The 24,171-nt window shown below is 46.0% G+C and overlaps 1 protein-coding gene across 1 annotated transcript in view; it reads right to left on the bottom strand.

Moving 5' to 3' along the window:
* The window catches only part of ABCC11 (ATP binding cassette subfamily C member 11), a 53,608-nt gene that overhangs the window by 11,627 nt on the left and 17,810 nt on the right, over positions 1-24,171 (bottom strand). Inside the window, exons 11-22 of the mRNA XM_040982187.1 lie at positions 23,661-23,732; positions 21,668-21,792; positions 19,129-19,201; positions 17,661-17,864; positions 12,281-12,415; positions 12,093-12,195; positions 11,418-11,507; positions 9,735-9,838; positions 8,686-8,883; positions 5,427-5,653; positions 5,180-5,317; positions 848-1,034 (exon numbers count right to left, since the gene is read on the bottom strand). Of these exons, the coding sequence (XP_040838121.1) occupies positions 848-1,034; positions 5,180-5,317; positions 5,427-5,653; positions 8,686-8,883; positions 9,735-9,838; positions 11,418-11,507; positions 12,093-12,195; positions 12,281-12,415; positions 17,661-17,864; positions 19,129-19,201; positions 21,668-21,792; positions 23,661-23,732 (1,656 nt within the window). The remainder of the gene's footprint in view (positions 1-847; positions 1,035-5,179; positions 5,318-5,426; positions 5,654-8,685; positions 8,884-9,734; positions 9,839-11,417; positions 11,508-12,092; positions 12,196-12,280; positions 12,416-17,660; positions 17,865-19,128; positions 19,202-21,667; positions 21,793-23,660; positions 23,733-24,171) is intronic.

The raw sequence follows: 24,171 nt of genomic DNA, 5'->3' as shown, positions 1-24,171 counted from the left end.
CAACAAAGTGCCTGATGGTGCCTCTTCATGTGCGCCAAATGATCCCTCAGCATCAGAGCCTGCTAAAGTGGAACACACACAAGTGGTCAGCCAGCTTGGGAGGAGGCCACGTGACCCTGAAGGTTAGGCAATCAGTAATCCCTAGGGAGGGTGGTGTCCAGGGCAACTCAGTTTTGGCCCCCTCATAGCCCTTCTCGCTCAACACTGCTGTGGGACTCTGTACGATAAACCTTGAGCAAACACTCTGGCCACATCCATGTCCAAGCCACTCCATGCCCGATGCACTGCTGTAGAATTCAAACCATGATATCCACTGGTCACCAGCTCAGCCTCCCCTAGGGAAGTTCTTAAAGTGGAATCCTAGGATCCTGACCCAGACCTGATTGACAGTCTTCTTGTCTGTGCTCTCCAAGTATGGGGCCCCTGTCAGTTCGGCTTGGACCCATTTCATGTCTGATGCATGCTAGAGCTGCAGGGAAGGGGCTGGGCAACCCACCATCCCAGATGGTCCTTTTAAAGTCAGGCCATTCAGTTATGTACTGAGTCAGCAGGGCAGAGACTCTGCACATGCTCTGTTTGGACAGCTCCTCTGCCAGTAAGTGTGCTGGGCTCTGCTGCCTGTGAGCTAACCTTCACTCCCATTGCTCTGTTAGTTCCTTTATAGTCAGGCTTCCAGATGATCACACGCAAACAGAGCCAGGCAGCTAAAGTCAGAGGACCAACTGCAATCAAACTCCCATGCTCCCCCTGAGTCTTTCCAGCGACCTCCACCTGCCGCCCGGGCCACAGAGAGGCCCAGCCCAGGAGAGCCATCCCCCACCCTATTGTGTCAAGGCAACTCCCGCACCTGCAGTACCATGTTGATAGCCATGATTCTATAGGAATAGGAGCTGGAAGAAATGTCAAAAGCCACAAACAAGGCTACAGCCAAGGTCACCAGGTTGGTCATGACTTCCATCCTCAATGCCACCCATCGTGTGGCAGACAGGAACATCAGCAGGTAGCTGCTCTTTTCATCCATCAGCCTTTTAAACCTGAGAGAGAAGGCACACCAAGAAACATTGTCTGTCTAAGCCAGGGCCTCCCCTGGGGGGACCCTGGGTGCTTCTTCCAACACCCAGCTCTCCACTCCTGCGAGAACCCCATCCCAGGTGGGGCAGGAAACAATCTCCCTCCGTTCCCCTTGACCTGACCCTTGGCCTCTAGACCTTGTGCTCTTCCTCCTAAGCTGGGTGGGCAGCTTCAGGGCTGGGTTGCTGACCCTAATGACTCAGCGAGAATGAATGAAGGCCAGGATGTGTGAGTGAAGAAGAAAAGTGGTCCCATTCCATAGAGATCAAGGGAGGCCTCCCAGGAAGAGATCCTAGAGGCATAGGGGTCCTTGAGACCTCATAGTGAATGCCCCGCGAAGGGTCAGCTGTGACACACACAGGGTCCAAGAGCTTGGCTGTGCCCTGGGACAAAGCTTCTCTGGAAGTGAGTCCCAGTGTGGGTTCTTTGTCTCACCCAGTAGACATGAATCACTTCTTTCCCTTCTCCCCAGCATATTGTTATAAACATTTTTCTAAATACAAATTAGAAGGTTAAACAGTTATCTGTGCATCTTTCCCATGGTGGAAATTTATGATGAATATGTTATCATAAAGTTTTTGTAAGCTAGCTTGAATCACTTTTTTCTGTAACTTCCAATCCATAAAGACCTGCCCATCCCAGTTCGCACACATCATCTTAGGGGCTTCCATGTCTGGCCTCAGGCTGTGATTGATGCTCTTTTCTATTGATGGTTTATTTCAGAATTTAGATTCTGAATCATTTGTCATTACTTGAACTGGCAAAAACAGCAGGTTTGATGTGCTAATTGTGTCTTTGTATGAAGTTCACTCAAGTAAAATTTTGATTATTAAATACGTGTCCATAGACATCCCAACTAAACCCATCTCTGCACCAATTAGGGGTGCAGTCACCCTAGGTCTAGTTCTCCTTATGGTTCTTTCTTCAAACCATTCCAAATTCTGCCCACCTGACCCTTCTTCATTGACCTGGTCACCTTCACTTTGAGGCCTTCCCAGATTAAGCAGCCCCTGATCCTTCAGATACTCCTGTGCTCAAGCCCACTCGCCATCCTTCAAACCCAGCTTCACATCTCAGACTTTTTGCATGGGAAGCTCTGACCCATAGATTTCCATAGCTTCATTTAAATGTATATGTATCTATTTTAATTTTTACTTGAAAGAGGGGCAGGGAGGAGAGAGAGAATGAGTGCACTTCTATTCACTGGTTCTTTCTGCAGATACCTGCATCAGCCAGAGCCAGACCTAAGCCAGGAGCCAAGACCTCAATCCAGGTTTCCCCCATGGGTAGTGGGAACCCCTCACCTGTTGTCTCCCAGGGTGCACATGGGCAGGAACTGAGAGCCAAGACTCGAACCAGACACTCAGATATAGAACACAAAAGCGTTCCAAGAAGTGCCTTAGCCACTACATTGAACACCCAGCTGCCTCAATTAGGTTAGGCTCACTCGGTCTCCTTTTCTCTGAGATCTCCCTAACAGCAGCTGCAGTCCCACCAGAGTCCCCTAACCTGCCTTATCCCCCAGGGTAGGGACTGGGTGAGCCTTGCTCTCCTGCTGTAGCCCCAGTGGTCACAGGTCAATTCTGAATGTGTTGTTCCATGGTCCCTCAATTGCACTGATCCCTGGTGCTCTGTAATGCTGCTGAGAAAGCAGGTGCTGCGGGTCAGCCAGGAGTCCAGCACCCCCGAGACAATGCCACAAACACCTCCCAATCCTCTCCTGCTCCCAGGCTACCTCTTTCTGTGCTGGCCTCCTACCATGTTTGCCTGCCCCTGTCTTACGCTGCACATCCTGGTCAGCCTTGTGCCATCACAGATACGTGCCTGCGTTCCCTCTACCTCCACCTGCCTGAGTTCATTGTCAATGAAGACTCCGCTTGATCACTGTCTACTTAATACATAACTTATGTTAAACCACGAAGCTTTACCCACGATCACAAGATCTTTGTTGCTTTCAAAAATGTGTCAAACGCCAGTTTCTGAGTATGACTCGTCAGCGAAGGCCTGTTACTTAAAAAGCTGTTGTTTCACATTATTTTATTAAGAATAGGTATTTGAGCAATCAACAGAATGGGAGAAAAATTTTGCATACTACACAAGTGATAGGGGACTAATATCCAGGATTTACAAACAGCTTCAGAAACTCAGGAACAGAAAAACAAAACAAAACAAACAAACAAAAAAAACCGCTGCAACAAAATGGGCAAAAGAAATGAACAGACATTTCTCAAAAGAACAGATTCAAATGGCTAACAGACATATGAAAAGATGCTCAGGCTCCCTATACATGAGAGATACAAATGAAAACCACGTTGAGGTACCACCTAACTCCAGTGAGACTGGCCTACATTCAGAACTTAACTAACAACACCTGCTGGCGTGGATGTGGGGAGAAAGGCACCCTCCTTCACTGCTGGTAGGAGTGTAGGCTAGTACAACCACTGTGGAAATCAATATGGAGAGTGCTTGGAAAATTGCAAATAAACCTGCCATATGACCCAGCTACCCTGCTCCTAGGAATATACCCAACAGAAGTGAAATCTGCATGTGAGAAGGGGATCTGTAATCCTATATTTGCAGCAGCACAATCTATAATAGCAAAGATATGGAAACAATCCAGATGTGCGTCCAAGGAAGAGTGGTTAAAGAAACTGTGGTTCATCTACTCCATGGAATATTATTCAGCTATTAAGAAGAATGAATTATTCTATTTACAACCATGTGGTCCCAACTAGAGATCATTATGCTGAGTGAAATGAGTCAATCACAAAAAAACAAATACCATATATTATCTCTTATATAAGGAAACCAACATGCAAAGTATAACTCCAATATTCCAATCCATTCTGTTTTTTGATTGCTTGTTTGCTTTTTTGGCTGTATCCCATGTGTTTTGATGTTTTTTATTTCAGTTTGGTTCCTTCCAAATAATCTCTTTTCTCTAGTCTAATTCATCACGGGCTCATGAATTATACAATGGTATCATTTTTCCCAAGAGACTTCTGTGTTTCCTTTTTGTCATTCATGTGTTGGTTACTCAGTGGTGCTTTTTTTTTTTTTTTTCATGGTGCTGTAATTTGTTGTTGCTGTTGTTGTGGCTGTTCTAACTCATACCAGTTGTCAACCTCATTTCGTGGCTTTTCAATTATGGAAATGTATAGTGATGGAGTACTGGGGTCTATCATATACATGGGATACAATGGAACATGCATACCAGCATCCAGATAAAAGATGGATTCCCAGTGAAACTGTTGGACATGTGTAGACAATGGAATGCTGGACTGTCTGACATTGTCTGTACCAACAATGTCAGGGTACACTTAAATAAGAGACTGATAGAATTATGATTCCTTAGGACTACCACTATTGTAACAAAATGGGAAAAATCTGATGGGGGTAGGAGGTGGGGGGGCGGATCCCAGACTATACAAAATTGTACCACAATTCAAAATTCAAAATAAAAATATATTTAAAAAGAACAGGTATTTGGAAGTGAAAGAAAAAAAAACAATGCTGGAAGTGAAAGAAAAAAAACAATGCAATGTATGTTTACGTAGTGATAATAATAAAAGATCTGGTTATTAAACAAGCTGTAAGTACAACCTAAACTTGATATTGGCAGGATGGGTTCCTGGTCTCTCTGCAGATTCCAGCGTCTAAATCCCTGGTGTAAAATGGTGTAGCATTTGCATGGAAGCCAGTGATGTACTCCTGTATGCCCTTAGTCAGCGGCAGATAATTTATCATATCTCACCCCATGCAAATGCTATGGGACTGGTTACTATTCTATGCTGTCTATGCAATAATAAGGGAACAGTCTGAACATGTTCAATGCAGACACAAGCCCAGTATTTTCAGTCCACAGGTGATTGATTCTGTGGATGCAAAATCCCTGACTAGCGTGGGGCAAATGCATCGGAAACACCCACAGGGCTTTAAACTTCCCATGGTGCACATCACTTACAAGCTTTATGCTTATAAACATCATCACACCACTCAGAGAAGCAAGTGGATGCCACTCTTCCAAGACACCCAGCCCTCCCTCCCAGGTCCCTCACCCCACACCCCAGGGTCTTTCCCCATCTTGGAGGGCAGCCGACAGACTCACTGGCTGATGAATTCTGGTTCTTTCTCATACACATGGATGGAGCTCAGGCCATGCAGGGAGGTGAGGATGTGCGTTAAGAAAGGGGAGCGGCTATAGATCTCCAGTCTCTTGAATACTTTGATGACCTTCTTGAACTTCCTGCTTGAAGGAGAAGGTGAATGACTGAGGCTCATCCAATTCTGAACTGGTTCCATCCTCTCCCCCAAGTCACAAACAAACCTTGACCCACAAGCAAGAGCCTACTCACAAGTAAAACACGAAGCAGACAGTGATGATGAGGACTGCCATTAACAGGACATAGACAGACAGCATGCTGACCACGAGCAGGATGCCAAACATCAACAGGAACAGGATCAGGAACAACTCGATCATCACGGGCAGGGGCTGGTCCAGCTCATTCAAGTCACCTGAGAAGCAGTTGAGGAGCCGGCCTATGGGGGTCGTGTCAAAGAAACTCATGGGGCAACGGTACACCTGTAGGAACAGAATCCGTCATGATAGATGTGAGGACAGTTGGATGCCTTGCTCATGATGCACAAAGATGGCCTGAAGCTCTGAGCAAGGCAGGATGTGGCCTTAGGGGCACCCAGGGGAGGCGGCATGGAGTGGACCCTGTGATGCTTTTGCCAGGCTCTGTTACTAATCAGTCACTGCTTGTTCTCTGCTGCTGCTGTCTGATCGTACGCATGTTCCCCATCCTGCCCCCTGTACTCCCAATTCTAAATTTCAGCATCCTCAGCTCTAAAATGATGGCAGCCACACTCCAGAGAGTTGTAGTGAGGGGACTCCGTGATTCTGTAGGGTATGACACCTGTGAGTTCTGCTGTGTAAAACGGTGACCTTATGGGTCTGGGCATTCTATGGCAAACAGCTGCTGTTTAAAAAAAGAGACAGAGTGCATGTAACTGGTTCAGAAAAAGCACTGCCATCTTGCTACTCTCAGGATTGCCAGAGTGGTAGCTGCAGAGGTGTTATGATTGCCTAGCATTTGGACTGTTGGGTAGAATGTAGAGCTGTGCCTGTTCCCTTCTGCTCCAGGAGACATCTCACCTTGGTCTCTGAAAGCTCTTCAAGAGTCAGAAAACTTTACCAACCATGGTGGTTTCCACGCAGAGTCAGAAAACTTTACCAACCATGGTGATTTCCATATGGGTGTTACAGATGAGGGGACTGGCGTCCAGGAAGGAAACATGGCTTTGTGACTTGCCGAAAGGCTCCCAGAGAGCTTGTAGTCAAACCACAATCTGGTCAGCCCTCCTGAGCTTTTCCTGCTCCCAGCCCAGCCGTGACCTTCACCAAAGGCCTTTCTTATGGGTTCATAGCACTGTTGTCTGCCCAACCTCATTTCCCCAGCAAGTTCCTGGGAAAGTTCGCAGTGTCTGTGGAGGCCAAAACTAAAGAGGAGGGTGTGATCTGCCGATGATGAGTAAGTAGCCATTGTTACAGGAGCACCCTCATTACCCCCCATCACAAATCCCTGAGTACCACTAAAGCATATTCTACCTCCCTGTTGGCTTTCTGAGTAGCGGGCCACTGGGGTTGGCGAAGAGCTGTTTTACACTTTCTGTCTCTAAAATGCCTGCCATTTTGTCTTTAGGATCTTTTGTTAACTACTTGAGCCAAAGCAAAGAGAACCCTCACAATGACTTTGTGAATGCAAAAGGGCTGATGGGTCACTCCTTGGAGACCTATGAGCACTCCTGGGGGTGGTGAGAGACACAGAGGAGAGAAACCCAGGAGCATCACTCAGGACTGGAGACGAATGTTGGGGACACAGGGCAAAGGGCCTGGGTTGCCTGACTAGCATCAGGTAAAGTGTAGTTTTTGTTAGCCTTTGATCATTCTTGCAGTTGCTTCAGAGGTTTAGTCTTTACTTATTTAAAATGCCAAAGGCAAATTTTAAACCAATGAAACCACACAAAGACAAATGAAAGGGGATTTTTAAAATATCAGACGTTATTTTCTCGTGAAAAGTAACTTGAACATTTCCTAACATTGTAATGCTAAGTACCTCTTGGAGGCTGGGGCACCAGATGTTTCTAGAACCTTGGCCTTAGAGACCACCCACCCAAGAGTCAGCACTGCAGACCAGAAGGTACTCGGTCAGGCCTCAGGGAGACTTCCCTTCTTGTGCTTACTGGTTCCAGCAAGTCACATCTCTCTCTTCAGGAGTGCAGAAAGCCTTTGCCCCATCCTCTTGAACAAGACCCACTTGGTGGCAGTGCAGTGTGTGCTCCACTGATTAGACTAGGAATGGTGGGTCTCTATTTCCCCTCCCAGATACTCTGGGCAGAACTCTAACCCTATGTTCAGAGTCCAGCCTTCCTGAACCCTGCTCACCTTCCCTGAAACAGCCTGCCTTGTTCACCTCCAGCCACTGAATGCCAAAATCCACTTCATCCTTGCAAGGAGTGGTCACCTCCTGCTTGAGACCTTTTCCTTCCACTGCCCAGGCTGAACTAGGTGCCTCTCGTGTTCTTGTGGTGCAGAGGGCCCAACCCCTGGTAAACTCTACACATCATAATTGCAATGGCCTGTTTTTCTAGTTTGCCTTCCCCACCAGATAATCAGCCCAACTTATTTAAGTCCTCCTTGCATTGTTCATTCACTTTGATAAGTCAAGTACTCATGACGCAATCTGGTACAGAGTAGCATTTGATAAGTGTAAGAGAACATTTCCAATAGGCAGTGTGACATCACCAACAACCTGATATTCTAACCACAACATGCATAACACTTAGCATACTTTACAACCACAACACACATGGATTCTGTTTTTCTTGTATGCAAAAAGAGGATGATACTAGCCACTTACAAGGCAGTTTAAGGTAGTAAGTGACTCCACAACAGTGCTCAGTTGAAGGAGACAAGCCCAGCATGTCCACTGACTCTCCATCAGGGACACTGGAATCTTAGAATCATGTTTCCCACAGCAGGAGCAATTGAGAGCACCTTCTTCAGTCCTTTCCCATCCATTTATCAAAGCCCATAAAGTGTGTCATCACAGGAATCAACCATAATGTACATTAGGGACTCTGATAAATAACTATCGTTTAATAATCTATACCAACTCAGCAATTGGTACAAGATGTTAAAGATAAAGGAAACTGCAAGGATGGGGTACAGCTTTTCCACAAACAAAGAAGTGGTGAACAAATAAAGCCTGGCGGTTTAAGAGAGAAAGAAGAAAGGAAGGAAGGAAAGAAGGAAGGAAGGAAAGAAGGAAGGCAAGAAGGAAGGAAGGAAGGAGAAGAAAAGAAAGAAAGAAAGAAAGAAAGAAAGAAAGAAAGAAAGAAAGAAAGAAAGAAAGAAAGAAAGAAAGAAAGAAAGAAAGAAAGAAAGAAAGAAAGAGGAAAGGAATGAAAAGAAAGAGAAGGAAAAGAATGAAAAGAAAGAGAAGGAAAAGAATGAAAAGAAAGAGAAGAAAAAGCAAAAAGCAAGCAAGCAGGCAGCTTGGCAAGGGCAAGGTTGAGCCTGTGGCTGAGTCTAAGTGTCTACATACATACCTTGCTGAAGAGCTTGTCATGCAAGGTGGTAGATGCCTTCCTGGTGGCCCTGGTGAAAGTCACTGAGAAGCAGACCCCCACAAAGATAAGCAGTAAGGCACTGAGGCCATATATCAGTTTGTAAAAGGGCAGCTGTGGGTTGTCAAGTATGTTGCCCGGGTCTTCAGTGGTGCTGTTGCCATCTTGGCTGCTGTTGGTCTTTAGGCAAGAACAAGGGGTCAGAGTCCAGGGGGAAATACAGTGCAAGGGAATCCTCTCTGAAGCTACGAGGGCAGGAGAAAGTGGGAGCCTGTGTTCACACCTCCCTTCTTGTGCTTTGCCTTCTCTCCTTCCTCTCTGCTCCACCCTAAGTGACGTCCACATTGCATCTCTTCTGGGCCACCTTGCAGCCACTCCTTCCACCTTTCCATAGTGATGCAAGAAAGAGTGTGGGAACTCTGCTTCCCAGACACCATCCCAGCATGGTTTCTAGTTAGATTTCTGCATATCAGAAAGGAGGAAGATAAGAAGCCATCTAGCCAGTGGCAGCTGTGGGTAGGTGCATGGGATACAGAGTTTGCTAGTGGCTTACAAATGTCCCTCTAGAGTCACCCACTGCAGTGCTGCCCATTGGTCACCAGTAGCCATCTCCCTTCTCTCTCCCACCCCTTCTGGGGATTGGGTAAGCCTGAGCTCAATTCCCTGCATTAAATTTTGGAGGCTCTAAACATCTAGAATTGTTTTCCTACAGGGATGAAGACTCTTTTTTTTTGACCAAGAGCCATTTGGATATTTAACATGTTTCCCAGACCATACAGAATTATCAACTTAAAAATGAGCCTGCAGATGTATTGAATTTCAAGTCCCACCTACAGTTGTCTTCGCAGGGCTAGACTAAATGATTTCACAAGTCTTCTACGATCCACAGGATGGACATTCCCCATCCCTGTAATGTGGCTTGCTGTGTAGGCTCCTGGCTAGGCCCCAGCCATCAACACCTCAGAAAGCAAGAAGTCATCCAACCTCATGCAAAGCCACAGACATGTTACCCACCAAATCAAGGCACTTACCCCTGAGCCTTGCTGCAGCCAATAGCTCAGCCACCAAAAGTTGAAGGTCGTAAGGAAGACAATCATAATGGCAAGGAAGAAAATTAGGATACAGACCATGTAACCTGGGAGGGAGAAGAAATGGGGAAGGCACAGGTGCCACCTGGAGAGAGAGGCAAGGCCATTGCTGACCCAATGCCCAGTCATCCAGGCTCAGAATCCTTGGCTCTCCCTGACTCCCACTCAACATGGAAGATTGAGAAGGGCTGTATTCCAAAGTCAAAGAGCTCTGGGTGCAAATCCTAGTTTGAGTTTTTCCACACTATGTGTGACCCTGAACTAAACACTAAATGTTAGTGGCATTCTATTTCCTTGCCTAGGAAATGCTGCAGCCAAGTGTATCCTTCCCTTTGGCACTTGCCTCTTGCCCCATCAGTCCATGCTCCGATTCCAGACTGTGCCCAATGCTCTTATTTCTCTCTCTAATTTCTACTCCCTCTTCAAGGGCCATCTCTTCTTTGATGACATCTGAGACTTTCTGACCATGGAGATCTCTCACTCTCTGGTGTCTCTACTTCATTAAGACATCAAGCTATGTGTTACTTCTGCTAGATTCCAAGATTGGCTCTTAGGTGATTTTTTATGCCCTCGCCCCTCCAGAGTTTGGTGCATTGCCTGGCATACACTAGGAACTTTATAAACACAAAGCAATTGACTGCTTGGTACACACATGCATTTTTACCAGCAAATGCCACTCCCCAGCTTGGTGCAGGCCCTGTGTTTTCAGGGTTTTCCCTGAGTAGAATGGTGGGGATGGCAACCTCTTCATTCAGCCTCCACCTTTTCCTCCCCTAAACTGGTACACTTCACAGAAGGGTTGTGATCCAAAGTCAAAAGCACTGTCAAAACTCCCTTAAAGTACTCAAGAACTATGGTGCCAAGTACTTAGTTTTGCACTTGTAATATCGTACAGGAAGCATGCATGGTAATGATCACTATTTAGTAAAGCAGTAGCTTTGAAACTTTTAATTGCTATCTGCCTATTCTAGGAAACGCATTTTAAATCATGTCTCATATACACCAAAAGTGTTGCCAATTGTGTTACAGACAACCCTTGGTATCCATAGGAGATTGGTTCCAGGAACTTCCATAGATGCCAACATTCATAGTACTCAAGTCCCTTATATGAAATGATGGTAGTATTTGCATTTAACCTGTGCAATCTTCTTTATATTTTAATCATTGTTAGATTGCTAATAATATGCAAAGCAATATAATTAGTTCTTAGACTACATTGTTGAGAGGATAATAACAAGAAAAATGTCTGCATATTTTCAAAATAGATCTAATTTTTTTTCAAACATGTTAAATCTGCATTTGGCTGAATTTGTGGCTCTGAAATCTAAAGTTACAGGAAGGTGGGTATATAGGTAATTATTGTTGATATTTTCCCCCAATCCTATTTCACTTCCTGAATGCTATTCATGACCCTCTAGGCTGAGTTCAAAGCCCTAGCAGATCAGGACCCAAAGTTGGAAAAAGTACTGAAACAGGGAAGAAATGTGAAAAATAACTTACAGAGCTGCCCTTGCTGGTAGAACAGCTGCACTCTGTACCTGTCCACCTTACATGACCTCACATGCTCTGGTCTGATTTCACAGTGACAGCCCAGGGTTTGACATGGGGCAGCCCATGGCCTGTTACCTCCTCCTGCCTGAATGTAGCTGTGGTAGACACTCCAGCTCAAGGAACCTTGTTTTATCTCCTCCTTCTTCGTGAGCTGATGCTCCAGCACTGGGTGTAGGAAGAAAAGAAGAAATTGACATATCTGCCAACCACCTGACCCTCGTCAGTGCCCAGAGGAGCTCCTGGCTTCCATCCACTTCCAGTTTTTCCAATGAGGTTTAAGAGAAGTTAAGCAGCTTGGCCAAAGTCACACAACTTCACATGCTGCAGCATGAGGGTTCACAGGAAACTTCCCTTCCCACTGCCTGGTCTCAATGAGAAAGGCTATGAGCTTCTGAAGATTGGGGACCCAGTTTGTTTTTGATTTCTTGACACTTGTGTTCTTAGCACTTGCTCTGTATAAGTGTGTGCTAAGTGAACATCAGATGCATTGTAAAGCCCTTGCCCTGCTCCTCACAGGCCAGAATACCCCACAGCTTGTCCTTCTATGCTAGCCTCTGTATCCTTCAAACCCCCTTACCACCACTGTCCATACCCCACAGCCTTCTACCACTTGGATGCGCACCATGTGCGTGATTGCTTAATATTACAGACAGCAATGAACATGGCCCAGCCTGGGTCCCAGGAAGAAATGCCAGGCCTTGGGGGAGGGGGATCTGGGAATCTCCCTCCCCATTGTCCCATCCCCCACACCATTATCTGCAGGTTCGCTGAGAGGCTCTTCCTTGGAGGTGGCCTGAAGGTGCCCTTCTGCCTGTGACTTCTCAGCTAGCTTTGCCGTGTCCCGCAGCAGGTCCTAGGGAGAACACGTGATATGACTGTGGGGTAAGAGGTTCCCCCAAAATGGGGAGAGAGGGTAGGTGGGGTGATATGGGAGTTACCTGGATGGCTTCTCCTTGCATCTTCTGGAGGAAGCGAGTGAACCGCCCCTCCTTCTGCATTAATTCACTGTAGGTTCCATTTTCACAGATTTTCCCATCTTCTAGCAAAACAATCTGGTCACAAAACTTCAAGTACTAGACAGAAGAAACAAGTTCTCTGGTAAGCACATGGAAAGCTGTTCAAATTTACTATTCATCAACAAAATGAGGCTTAAGCCAGAATGATATAGTACTTGATATCACTAGATTGACAACATTTTAGCAATCGGACAACCTCAAGTGTTGGTGATGATCTAATGTAAAGAGAACTCTCAAAATGCTGGAGGAAGGAGAACAATTTGATAATATCTAGTAATATGAGAGTTTTTTTTTTTGAAGGATTGTAAACCAAACATTTGACTCCTAAATTTCACCTTTAAAAACACTTCAAATGGCCAGTGTCCTTGATATATATAAACTAAATCTACTATGGAATAGTAGATTAAGCCTCTGCCTATAGCAATGGCATCCCAAATAGGCACCAGTTCAAGTCCCAGCTACTCCACTTCCAATTCAGCTCCCTGCTAATGCGCCTGGCGAAACAATGAAAGATGATTCAAGTCTTTGAGTCCCTGCAACACATGGGAGACTCAGAAGAAGCTCCTGGATCCTGACTTTGGGTTGGCCCAGTTCTGGCCATCATGGCCATTTAGGGAATGAACCAGCAGATGGAAGATATCACACTTCCCTCTCACATGTTTCTTTAACTCTACCTTACAAACAAAAAATAAAAACACTCTGAAACGTGTATGCCAAGACATACAAAGAAATATTCATACTCAGTATTTTTTTGTAAGAGTAAAAAATGGGAAAAATGTTATTGTTCATTCTACAGAAATAAGTTTTGGCATATTCAAAAATTGAAGTACTATACTAGTAAGAATAAATCAACTTAAATATATTAACATAGGAGATTTCAAAACCACAGCATTGAGTGTAAAAACCAAACTACCAAAGGACACAGAAAATAATATATATGTATATATATACTTTATAAGTATATACTTGATGTATATAAACTATATAAAGTTATCTGAATAACACATATAAAATTGTATACATATAAAGCTAAAAATATTAGAAGGAGGGGCATGGCAGGCAAAGCTTTTGCCTATAATGCTAGCATCTCAAATGGGCGCTAATTTGTGTCCCTGAGGCTCCATTTCCCATACAGCTCTCTGCTAATAGTCTTGGGAAAGTATTGGAAGAATGTGCAAGGGTTTCGACCTCTGTTAACCACACAGGAGACCTGGATGAAGTTCCTAGCACTTGGTTTGTGCCTGGTCTCTCTCTTCCCTCTGCTCTCTTACTCTGACTTTCAAAGAAATAAATAGTACATATTTTAAGTTATATATTCTTAAAACACATAGGGAAAGGGTGCCAGTGTTATGATGCAGTGGGTTAAGCCATGGCCTTCAACACTGGCACCCAATACCAGAGTGCCAATTCACATCCCAGTCCCTCTGCTTCTGTTACAACTTCCTGTCAGTGCATCTGGGAAACTAAACAAAGATGATCAACCCGTTGGGTCTCTGCCACCCATGTGGGAGATATGGATGGAGTTTCAGGCTTCTCAACCTGTCACAACCCCAGACCACAAGGAATAAACTAACAAATGGAAGATCTATCACTTTATCTCTGTCTCTCCCTCTTTGTGTCGCTATATTTACTTGAAAGGTAAATATTTAAAATAAAAGTACAAAAGAAACTTAATTATACCTAAGAGTCTTTTCTATGTGTTCTAGATGTGTAAAGACTGCAAGGGAATAATAAACAGCAAAGTAAGGATAGCAGGGAGAGGTAATACAATCTGTGATACACTGTTTAACTTGGGTGGTTGATCCTGAAATCATGGACAATAAACAGCAAATTTCCCTTAGCCTTGTAGCATACTCATACCCCAGGATGATTCTTTGTTAGCCTTGTAACTTGCTGAATCGTAATAATTGCCTTTGCTGGAGAATGTTTGGCCCAGCAGAAAAGCCACCATGTGGAATGCCTGCATCCCTTGCTAGAGAGCCTGGGTTTGAATCCTGGCTCTGCTGTCCAATCCAGTTTCCTCCCAAGTGCACCCAGGGAGGCAGGAAAGGACAGTTCAGATGCTCAGGTCTTTGTCATGCATGTGAGAGAACCAGATGGAGTTCCAGGCTCTGCCTTCACCTGACCCACCCCCAGTCATTGCAGCCACTTGGGAAAAGAACTAGTGGGCAAAAGGTATCTCTCCCCATAACTCTCTCTCTCTCTCTCTCTCTCTCTCTCTCTCTCTCTCTCTCTCTCTCTTTCTCTCTGTCCTTTCTCTCTGTCACTTATTTCTGTGTAGTTCCAATGAATGAATGAATGAATATTTTAAAAAGATAGTGACTGAAGTCTGCACAGACCAATTTGGGCTCTCAGCCAGAGAGGATCAGCTAGTTTATTACCAGGCTAAACACACATACTTGAGACATTTCAGTGGCCATTGTTGAACACCCACATTAGAGACGCTGCCTGCCAGCCTGCATGCCCCAGGGTCTGTCCACACTTCTTTTCTATATCATGAGATATGTTTCCCTCATTATCCTTTATTTACACATGCTTCCAACCCCCTTCTCATCTAGGAATTTCTGTGTCTACTTATTTAAGAGATAGAGAAGAGAGAAAGATGAGCAAAGGAAACTGGTTCCCTCCCCAGTGCCCACAGTGGCAAAATTGAGAACTTGAAATTCAGTTCTGGTCCTGCACATGAGTGTCAGAAACCCAACGACATGAGCAATCACTGCTGCCTCCCATGTCTGCCCGGGCAGGAAGCTGGAGTCAGGAGACAGCCCGGTGATAGAAGCCAGGCATTAACTCTGAGAATACTGGTGACTTCACTGCTAAGCCAAATGCCTGCTCCCAACCCCATCCCAGGCCCTTTGAAATAAGATTGACTTGGGTTTTCCTGTGCCTCTTCACTGGACTCCTTGTTAGCAAGTCTCTCTGTTAAAAAGATGCAGCACCCCACCTTTGGTGTTTGATTTTTAATGAGAGCAGGTGAGCAGGGTGAATTTACAGTTCAGAAATAAAATGTGGGTTGTCATGAACGATTTTCTAAATCTTTCTAGAGCTTAAGTATCTTTTTGTGAGAGTTATTTATTTATACGAAAGGCAGAGTTACAGAAAGAGGCAAGGATCTTCCATTCACTAGTTCACTCCCCAGATGGCCACAACAACCAGAGTTGAGCCAGTCTGAAGCCTAGAGCCAGCCCACGTGGGTGCAGGGACCCAAGCAATTGGGCCATCTTCTACTACTTTGCCTGGTGCATTAGCAGGGAGCTGAAATGGAAGTGGAGAAGCAGAGATTCATACTGGCATCCTGATGCCAGAGTCACAGGTAGTGAGTTTATCTGATAGCTACTGTGCCAGTCCTGTTCTTAAATAAAAGCAACAGAAGGAAGGGGAAAGGAAAAGACATTGAGTCCAATTACCATTGTGTGAACATATCCAAAGAAAAGGGCCTGTGGCAGGCAGTGCCAAACAGCTATTTCAGGGGCAGCTACTGGGCTCAGCAGTGAAGTTGCCCTTTATGACACCTACATCCTATATCTGAGTGTCTGGTATAGTCTCATCTGCCTCTGATACAACACCTGAAAGGCAGCATGCAATGGCCCAGGTCACTGAGTCTCTGCCTTCCAAATGAAAAACCCATTTGAGTGGAGATCTTGGCTCTTATGGTTATTTGGGGAGTGAGCCAGCAGATGAAAAATCTCTCTTTGTCTCTTTTCCTCTGCCTTTTTTTCCTTTCCAATAAAAAAGAGAACTCTGTTGGGGTCCGTGCAGTAGATGTGGGTGACATGAAGGGGTGAAGAGTGTTGTCACTGCAGGCAGGGCCACAAGGAATTTCCTGCTGTTTGGCAGGGCCCGCCCAGCGGATGTCTCTGCAACCACCTGAATGCAACTTCACCTTTTGCATGGACACCGGACCACCCTGTGGAAGAATTTTAATCCATCCAGGCATTTGTTTGCTACTGTGAGGCTGGCCTTTTGCTCAGTGTGAGCTTGGAGGTTAATGTCAGTGATAGCGGTGATAGCATCTTGCAAAAGGGCCTTCTATTATTCCTACTGTCTTGGCTGTCCCCATTGAGCCTATGCTACTCAAGGGATCTAGATTTAGGCTTTCATTCTTTCCTCATTCTTTAGATTCCCCTTTTCTTTCTGATACAAGACTGAGTTGTAGGATAAGAATTGTAGCAGGAACTTCTATTGTTTCTAGGTAAAACTATGGCAGAATTATTCTTAGAAATTCCCAACTTGACCATGACGTAAAAAGTCTGAGCCAGAGTTTGACTGATTTTGTATAAATAAAGCAGACAGCTTTCCCACATGGTCCATTATGATCATGAAATCCTAGTGGTCCATCTTTCTTTCCTCTTTGCGCCTCATCCACGCACCTTTCTCGAGTTCCAAACTCAGCTGGAGCTGGACTCCGGCAGGACTCAAAAATAAAGAAGGAAAAGAGACACCCATTGCATTGTAGCCATTATTTGAAAGGAAGCCATTGGAGGTGTCTCCTCTTTCCAGAGTGTTGAGACCAAGAAGTCTCTTTTTGTTTTTTTCTAAACAGTTATTTATTTTTATTGCAAAGTCAGATTTACAGGGAGAAGGAGAGACAGAAAAGATCTTGCGTCCTCTGATTCACTGCCCAAGTGGCCGCAATGGCTGGAGCTAAGGCAATCAGAAGCCAGGAGCCAGGAGCTTCTTCTGGGTCTGCCATGCAGGTGCAGGGGCCCAAGGCTTTGGGCTGTCCTTGACTGCTTTCCCAAGGCACAGGCAGGGAGCTGGGTGGGAAGTAGAGTAGCTGGGATACAAACTAGCATCCATATGGGATCCCAGCATGTGCAAGGTGGGGACTTTAGCCACTAGGTTACTGTGCCCTGCCCATGACCAGCAAGTTTTTACGAAAGATTCTCTATGTGTCTGTGTGCACATATGTCTGTGTGTTTCTGTACTTCTATTTCTCTGTGTTTCTCTATCTGTCCCTGTGTGGATGTCTCCCTCTCGCTCTCTGTCTCTGTGTATCTCTTTGTTTCTCTCTCTCTCTTTCTCCCTCTCTCTCCTGTTGCTTCCTTTCCTTCTTTCCTCCTTTTTCACAACTGGACATGCAGGGGTGACACATACAATTCTGAGGCTAAAGGAGACCTTTACATCTGGCTTCAGTTTTTACCAGCCAGCCTCACCATGCAGGGGAAATGCAAGTTCTCTACCACACCCCCTGAACTGGAGAAGGTCTATTCCAAGGGGAAAGATCAGCCACAAGGAGCTTGCATTGTCTATCACTCATGGCCACAGATCGACACCCCCTCCCATCTGGAGGCGAGGTCACCTGCAGCTGGTGCGTCACCAGGACGATCGTCTTCCCCCTGAGTGTCTTCCTGATGCATTCCTGAAATACGTGCTTGCCCACATGCGCATCCACGGCCGACAGGGGGTCATCCAGCAGATAAAGTTGACGGTTGGAGTAGACGGCACGAGCCAGGCTGATCCTCTGCTTCTGCCCCCCAGAGAGGTTCAGACCTCGCTCCCCAATCTGTGAACAGACAGCAAAAGGCATTCACAGAGGTGGACAGAGGTGGCAGAGGGAACCCCTCAGTATAGCCCAAAACAAAAATGCTTTTCAGAATTTTCATAGCAGAAGAAGAAACTGATTTTCTTCAACAACAGAAACTTAACAACTCCTACACAATTTTTTCAAATCTATCAACTTCTCAGGAGGCATATTCACGCTCAAAGTTCACTCTTTCCCAAGAAACAGCGTGGTCGTACACAATATTCAGGTCTGAAATCCCCAGGGGCTACACCTGTAGGTCAGGGGAGCTGTCCAGGGTTACTGGCACTGTGCACAAGTGCCCGACAGACAGGTCAGCAGTGGCTGGGAGGGGCCTCACGGTTGCCTTTTGGGTCCCCTGGCAGCTTAGCAATGCAGGCAAATGCAGGGTGTCCTGTCCTTCATCAGGCTCTGGGAATATGAAGCACTAATCTCAGCCCTCATCCTCTGGCTACCATGAAATTTGGAGGTCTCTGTAGAGAAGAAACAGGGCTAAAAACATGGCAGGGTAACCTCTGGCCATTGTTCTACCTACGGGTCATCACTGTATGATCTTGGTCAAGCAACCAGGCCCAGTTCCTCCATTCATGCACTCATTCAACACATACTGATTAACTGCTGAACTAACACCCACCCTGGGCCAGGCACTGGAAAGTCCTCTGTGTGTACTCTAATCTCCAAATGACTTATGCGATCAGTTCTCCTCCTTAACACACCAGAGCTTGTTGTTCCTACTGAAGAAAGAGACTTGACCTGCCTGTCCTCAAGCACTATGAGTCCCATCATTAATGAAAGACAGTAAAGGGACCATCCTAATAGGGCTATTGTGATGCTCTCCTGTGGACACCCTTTTAATTGCTTAGAGTGGTACCACACTGACAGGGTGCATTCAGCAGTCCTCCAAGCTAGTGGGACCGGAGGGGGAGGGGAGGTGGAGTCCTTCCAGGGGCTTGTCCGAGGTCATACAGTGGTGACCTGCAGGCAGAACAGTGGCCAGAAGTCACCCTGCCACCTTTTCAGCCCTGTTTTCTTCTCTACGGAGACCTCAACACTTCACAGTAGCCTAGGGATGAGGGATGAGACTTGGCCTTCACATCTCCAGAGCCTGAAGAGGGTTGGGCTGGCCTGCATCGGTAAGGAAAGTGCTGAAGCAGAAGCCAAGGGAGAAGCATGGGCTGCTTTGGAGGAGGCAGGGAGGCAGCCCAAACACAAAACGCCAGCATCACAACAGAGCCCCTCCACTCACCTCTGTCAGGTCCCTGAAGGGCAGCGTTTCCAGGTCCTGGCTCAGGGAACAGCAGTGCAGCACCTGCTGGTACCTGCCAAGGACAGGGAGCTGGAGGGCCCAGGTGCTCAGGCCTTTCCAGGAAAGCTCCAGAATTCCAGGTTGGGAAATATGAACCCGATCTTGTGCTTCATGATAAACCCCGGGAGCACTTTTATGCCCATTCATTTTTTGTTTTTGTTTGAAAATGTATTTGAAAAGCAGAGAGTAAGAGACAGATTTTCCATATGGTGGTTCATTTCCCAATTGACCTTAAGGACCATAACTAGGCCAACTGTTCTTCTGGGTCTCCCACAAGGGTATGGGGACCCAAGCATTTGGACCATCTTCTATTACTTTCCTAGACACATCAGCTAGATAAAAACTAGAGCAGCTGGGATTCAAGCCAGCATCCATATGGTATGCCAGTACTGCAGTCAGCTTAGCCTCAGTGCCTGTCCTTCCCACACTTGCTTCTTTTAAACAAATATACCTGTTCTTAGCAAATATTTGACAGGCTAGATGGGGTAAATGGCAGATCATCTGCTAAAAAAAAAAGATTCTTGTATGTGTGTTTATTCAGAAATAATCTACTGTGCAGACCCTGGCACACTGGCATGTCAGTTTCAGGAATCTACATACTTATGGACATGGGGCTGTGGATTGTTCAGGGAAGGGGGTACGGGGTCATGCAGGAGACAGGATCCCTGAAGAAATAAGTTACAGGTGAGGAGTGCATACACTGACCAGGCCACAGCACCTGTAGGCCTGCAGAGGATTTCAAGTGCCACATAGGAAGATAGAGCAGAACAGGTTGGACAACTCTCCTGGCCAAGTCTGGCAGCAAGTGTCTGGGTGAGTGGAAACACTAGGGTGGATTCAGTCAGCCAGTGGATTTTCTCAACCCTGAAGCAATGAAATCAACAGCCCCTTGGAACTATTGAAACCGCTCAAGTGACAGCCTCAGAACATTCTTTATCACATCCGAGTTTCTAAGATGACATCAAGTAGACATCCCCCATCCCCAGGTATTGATGCAGTTTGGCAGCTGCGAGCAGTCCCCTCTCCCTCCCTTGCTTCTCCCCAACTCCTCCCCAGAAACAGGAGAAAAGGGAAGAAAAGGAAAATCGGAAGCATTTGTCCCACCCATCTTTCCCCTTACTTCAACCATCCCCACACTAATCAGAGGTCCTCATGTGCATGCATCCTTGTCCATTATGTAAATAACATTAACAAGTAAGTTAAATTTTAAAAATAGGAAAAAAAGAAATAATTTACCCTAATATGCATGTGTGTTCCATTTACAGTTCTCTATTGTTTCAATTTGCAGTGGGATTTTACTACAAGGTTGCACAACAAATTATTTAAGCGGTGCCCAATGACAAACACGTGGGCTGTTTGTTCTCTTTTGCTCCTGTGAAAAACGTAGTGTGAATACTTTTATGTAAGTGTTCATGTGGGTAGGTGACCACATCTTTACATTAAGCATCTAGCAGTATTTTTGCTGAGTCAAAGAGTTGCTGCGTTTTTGCTTTTGACAAGTGTTTTGAAACTATTCAGTGAGCACCATTTGTCTTAGAGTAGTGACAAGATGAGAGCTATGCTTAGGATGGTGGCCCAGAGACGGGGCACAGGGTGGGACAGGACAGATTCAGGGGACAGTTTGCACAAGAAACTACAGGCTGGAACAGGAAAAGGAAAAAAGTAAGAAATAAAACAAGAGGTGTTGAGCAGAGAGGCTCATCAGAGTGGCAATGAATTTGATGTGAAAGACATTGGAAGCAGTATCAGTTTGGATGATGTTGTTAAACTGAAGAGGGCAATATGGGAAGTGGTGCAGGGTGCTCATGAGTTAGGACTGAACACAACTTGGAGCTCCCCATGGTGCAACCAGTGGAGGGGACCAGTTCTGCAACTGCATAGCTATGCTTCTCAATGTTGTCACCAGGGACAAATTGCAAAATCAAACCATGGTCCACAGAGATAGGAATTCTTCCCAGTCAGGAGCACTCAGGTAGCTTTTCTGGGTCTTTCACTGCACAGACTTAACCCATGACTTTCAAGTGCATGTCCCAAGTTACTCTTGGAGATGCCACAGAGGGAAAGAGGAACTAGGATGGAAGGTTCTAGGATCATGAGCCCAAACTCCATTACATAGCCTCATCAGTCGCCTCATCACCATTGCTCATTTTCCCGGTGACTCAGGAAATTAAAGATATAAAATAACACCTTTGGAAGAGGATGATATATTGACTATTTTGAGCTACTATTATATAATAGTTCCTGAAAGCCACTGGGGTTTAATCCTTGTTTTATCATATCCCAAAGCCTTGTGACATTGGGCAAGTGATGTACCCATCTAGAAAGTGGATATGGCACTAAGATTTCTCTCACAGTAACGAGGAAACACCTGTAGGAATACAAGTGTTTACAGGTTTCACATGGCTACCAGCACATTTGGAAGAACCTGCCCCCGTCAGCCACATACCCCAGAGTGCCCCAGTGCCTCCCATAAACCTACCGTGCCTTGTCGTACTGGCCTCCCATGAGGATGTTCTCCCTGATGCTGCCGCTGATGATCCAGGCCTGCTGGGGAACGTAGGCCAGGCTCCCGTGTACCCCTACGGAGCCCTCGAGCAAGTGCATCTGCAGCAGAATGAATCCAGCTTCAGGACCAGGACAGGGCCAGGGGAAGGGACCCTGCTGGCTCAGCTGCCCCACTGCCCTTTAGGATTCTGGAGTTCTCCTGGACAAAAGGGTCACCCTGAATGTGAGCCTTACTGGGTCTCCTACAGTGAGTCTGAGGGAATGGCCATGAGAATGTGTGGAAGGAGATGCACTGAACTAGGACTGTATCCAAGGCTCCCCCTAAATACTTCCTATGGTTTCTCCTCTCATGTCCCCATTCCCACAGTCCCCAGCAGCCAGCACCTCCCTGGTTCACAGTGCAGACCACAAGTGTCAGGCCATTCCCGTCCATGCTTAAGGTACTGCAGAATTACATTTGTGAGACATAATAAGATTATCATGTTAGATGGCAACACGGACTTCTTTTTGGACATTATGAAGTATTTAGTTGAATAAATATCATAACCACTGTAATTTAAAATAGTCCTATGAAATGTGTCTCTAGATAGATGAAGGACATATGCAAATGGCATCAACAATTGAATATAAGTAGTGAGTACAATTAGCCGCCTGTTTCCCCAGGTTCCACACCCATGGACTCTACCAACTGTGCATAGAAAACATTTGGAGGAAGATGTCACAGGACCAGCACCATCGCATAGTAGGTGAAGCCTCTACTTGGGGTACTAGCATCCCATATGGGTGCCAATTCAAGTCCTGGTTACTCCAGTTCTGATACAGCTTCCTGCTAACATGCCTGGTAAAGCAGCAGAAGATAGCTCAAGTTTTGAGCCCCTACATCCATGTTAGAGACCCTAAGAAGCTCTAGGCTTCTGGCTTCAGATCAGCCCAGTTCCAGCCATTGCAGCCATTTGGGGATTGAACCAGCAGTTGATTATCTCTCTCACCTGCTTTTTTCTGTAAATCTGCCTTTCAAATAAAAATAAACAATTGATAAATCTTAAGTAAATAACCCAGTATGAAAAATTTAGAAAGAAAATGACACATACTATACTACATACGTACAAAATGTTTTTCTTACCACAATTCCTTAAACAAGAGTATCACAACTATTTGCATAACACTCAGATCATATTGGACATCATGAGGCATCCAGAGCTAACTAGAAGTATCGTAGCAGCTGTGTGTAGCTTGCGTGCTAAGCCAGTCTCCTCAGTGACTGGGGCATGCCTGCTTATGGGTCTTTACTGAAGTGTTCTTCCTGTTTCTGTGTCACAAGGTCAAATATGCATGTTGAAAACACAAGAGACCATTCCCTTGTCCCCTGCCATCCCAACCCTCACAGGGCTTCAATATCCCTTCCTGGTTGTGGCCATGAACACAGAGCAAGGATTGCAGGAAGCAGCATGACCCCAAGGTGATGAGCAACACAGTAGACTGGCTACGAAGCTGGCCTTAAAAGTATCCACAGAAAATGGAATCGAGGGTTCTGGTCTTATAGGCAAGGGCACCCAGGAGGCAAGCAGATTCTGCTGCAGGCTCATAATCAATGCATCCCTCTCCCTCCATACATCATTTCTCTTCTGATGCCATCCCACTCTTTAATGGGAGGAGTTTGCTTCCATGAGAAGATTTTTAATAACAAACCAAGCTCTGCAATATGTTGCTATCATTATGGAGAGCAGGTGTGTTGAGGGGAGGGCAGGGGGCGTGGGTTTGGAGTTCCAGGTGCTAGCTCAGGGTGGAGAGGAGTTACCCCAGCAAAGGGCATACCTCTGGGCACAGGTACAACCCATTCCACTTATGAAAGTCCTGTTTGCTCAGACCCCCTGTGAGGCAGAAGGCAGGTGAAGGAGCCTTTCCCAGGAGCTGGAGACTTGGAGTAGGTGGATGACCTGGGGTAGGAGGGGCTGCAGGCCACTTACCTCCCCAAGGACAGCTGACAGCAGGCTGCTCTTCCCACTCCCTGTGCTGCCGCAGATTCCCACCAGGGAACCCTGCAAGGCCATGTAGAACACTCAGGCATGAAGATAACACAGCCCCGCCATTCTCCCCTGGACTGTCCATTGTTCAGGCGCTCAGTGACAACCAGGAAATAAGAAACCTCAATCCAGGACAGCATCTACTCTGGGGTCCTAGGAAAGTCATTTAGCCTCTCTGAGCCTCAGTCTCTTCATCTGTAAAATTGGGATCAGGAAACTGACCTTATAAAACTCACACACACACATACACACATTCACTTATCTACTTACTTCCTCTCTCATTCATTCATTCATCTGTCCATCAGATAGTGTATCTATGGGGGTTGTGGCCTGGGCACTGGAGAGGGCTGTAGTGAGAGATGGCTGGATGGGGGAGAGAGGTTGGGGCAGAGCTGACAGATTTTGCTAATAGGCTGGGAGGCCGGGAGGGATACAAAGAAACCACTGGAAAGAA

Source organism: Ochotona curzoniae, unplaced genomic scaffold (assembly GCF_017591425.1).
Source record: "Ochotona curzoniae isolate NIBS_2020 unplaced genomic scaffold, NIBS_Ocur_1.0 contig_3622, whole genome shotgun sequence".
Classification (NCBI taxonomy): domain Eukaryota; kingdom Metazoa; phylum Chordata; class Mammalia; order Lagomorpha; family Ochotonidae; genus Ochotona; species Ochotona curzoniae.
Note: the sequence above shows the minus strand (reverse complement) of the source record. Positions and strands in the feature narration are given on the sequence as shown.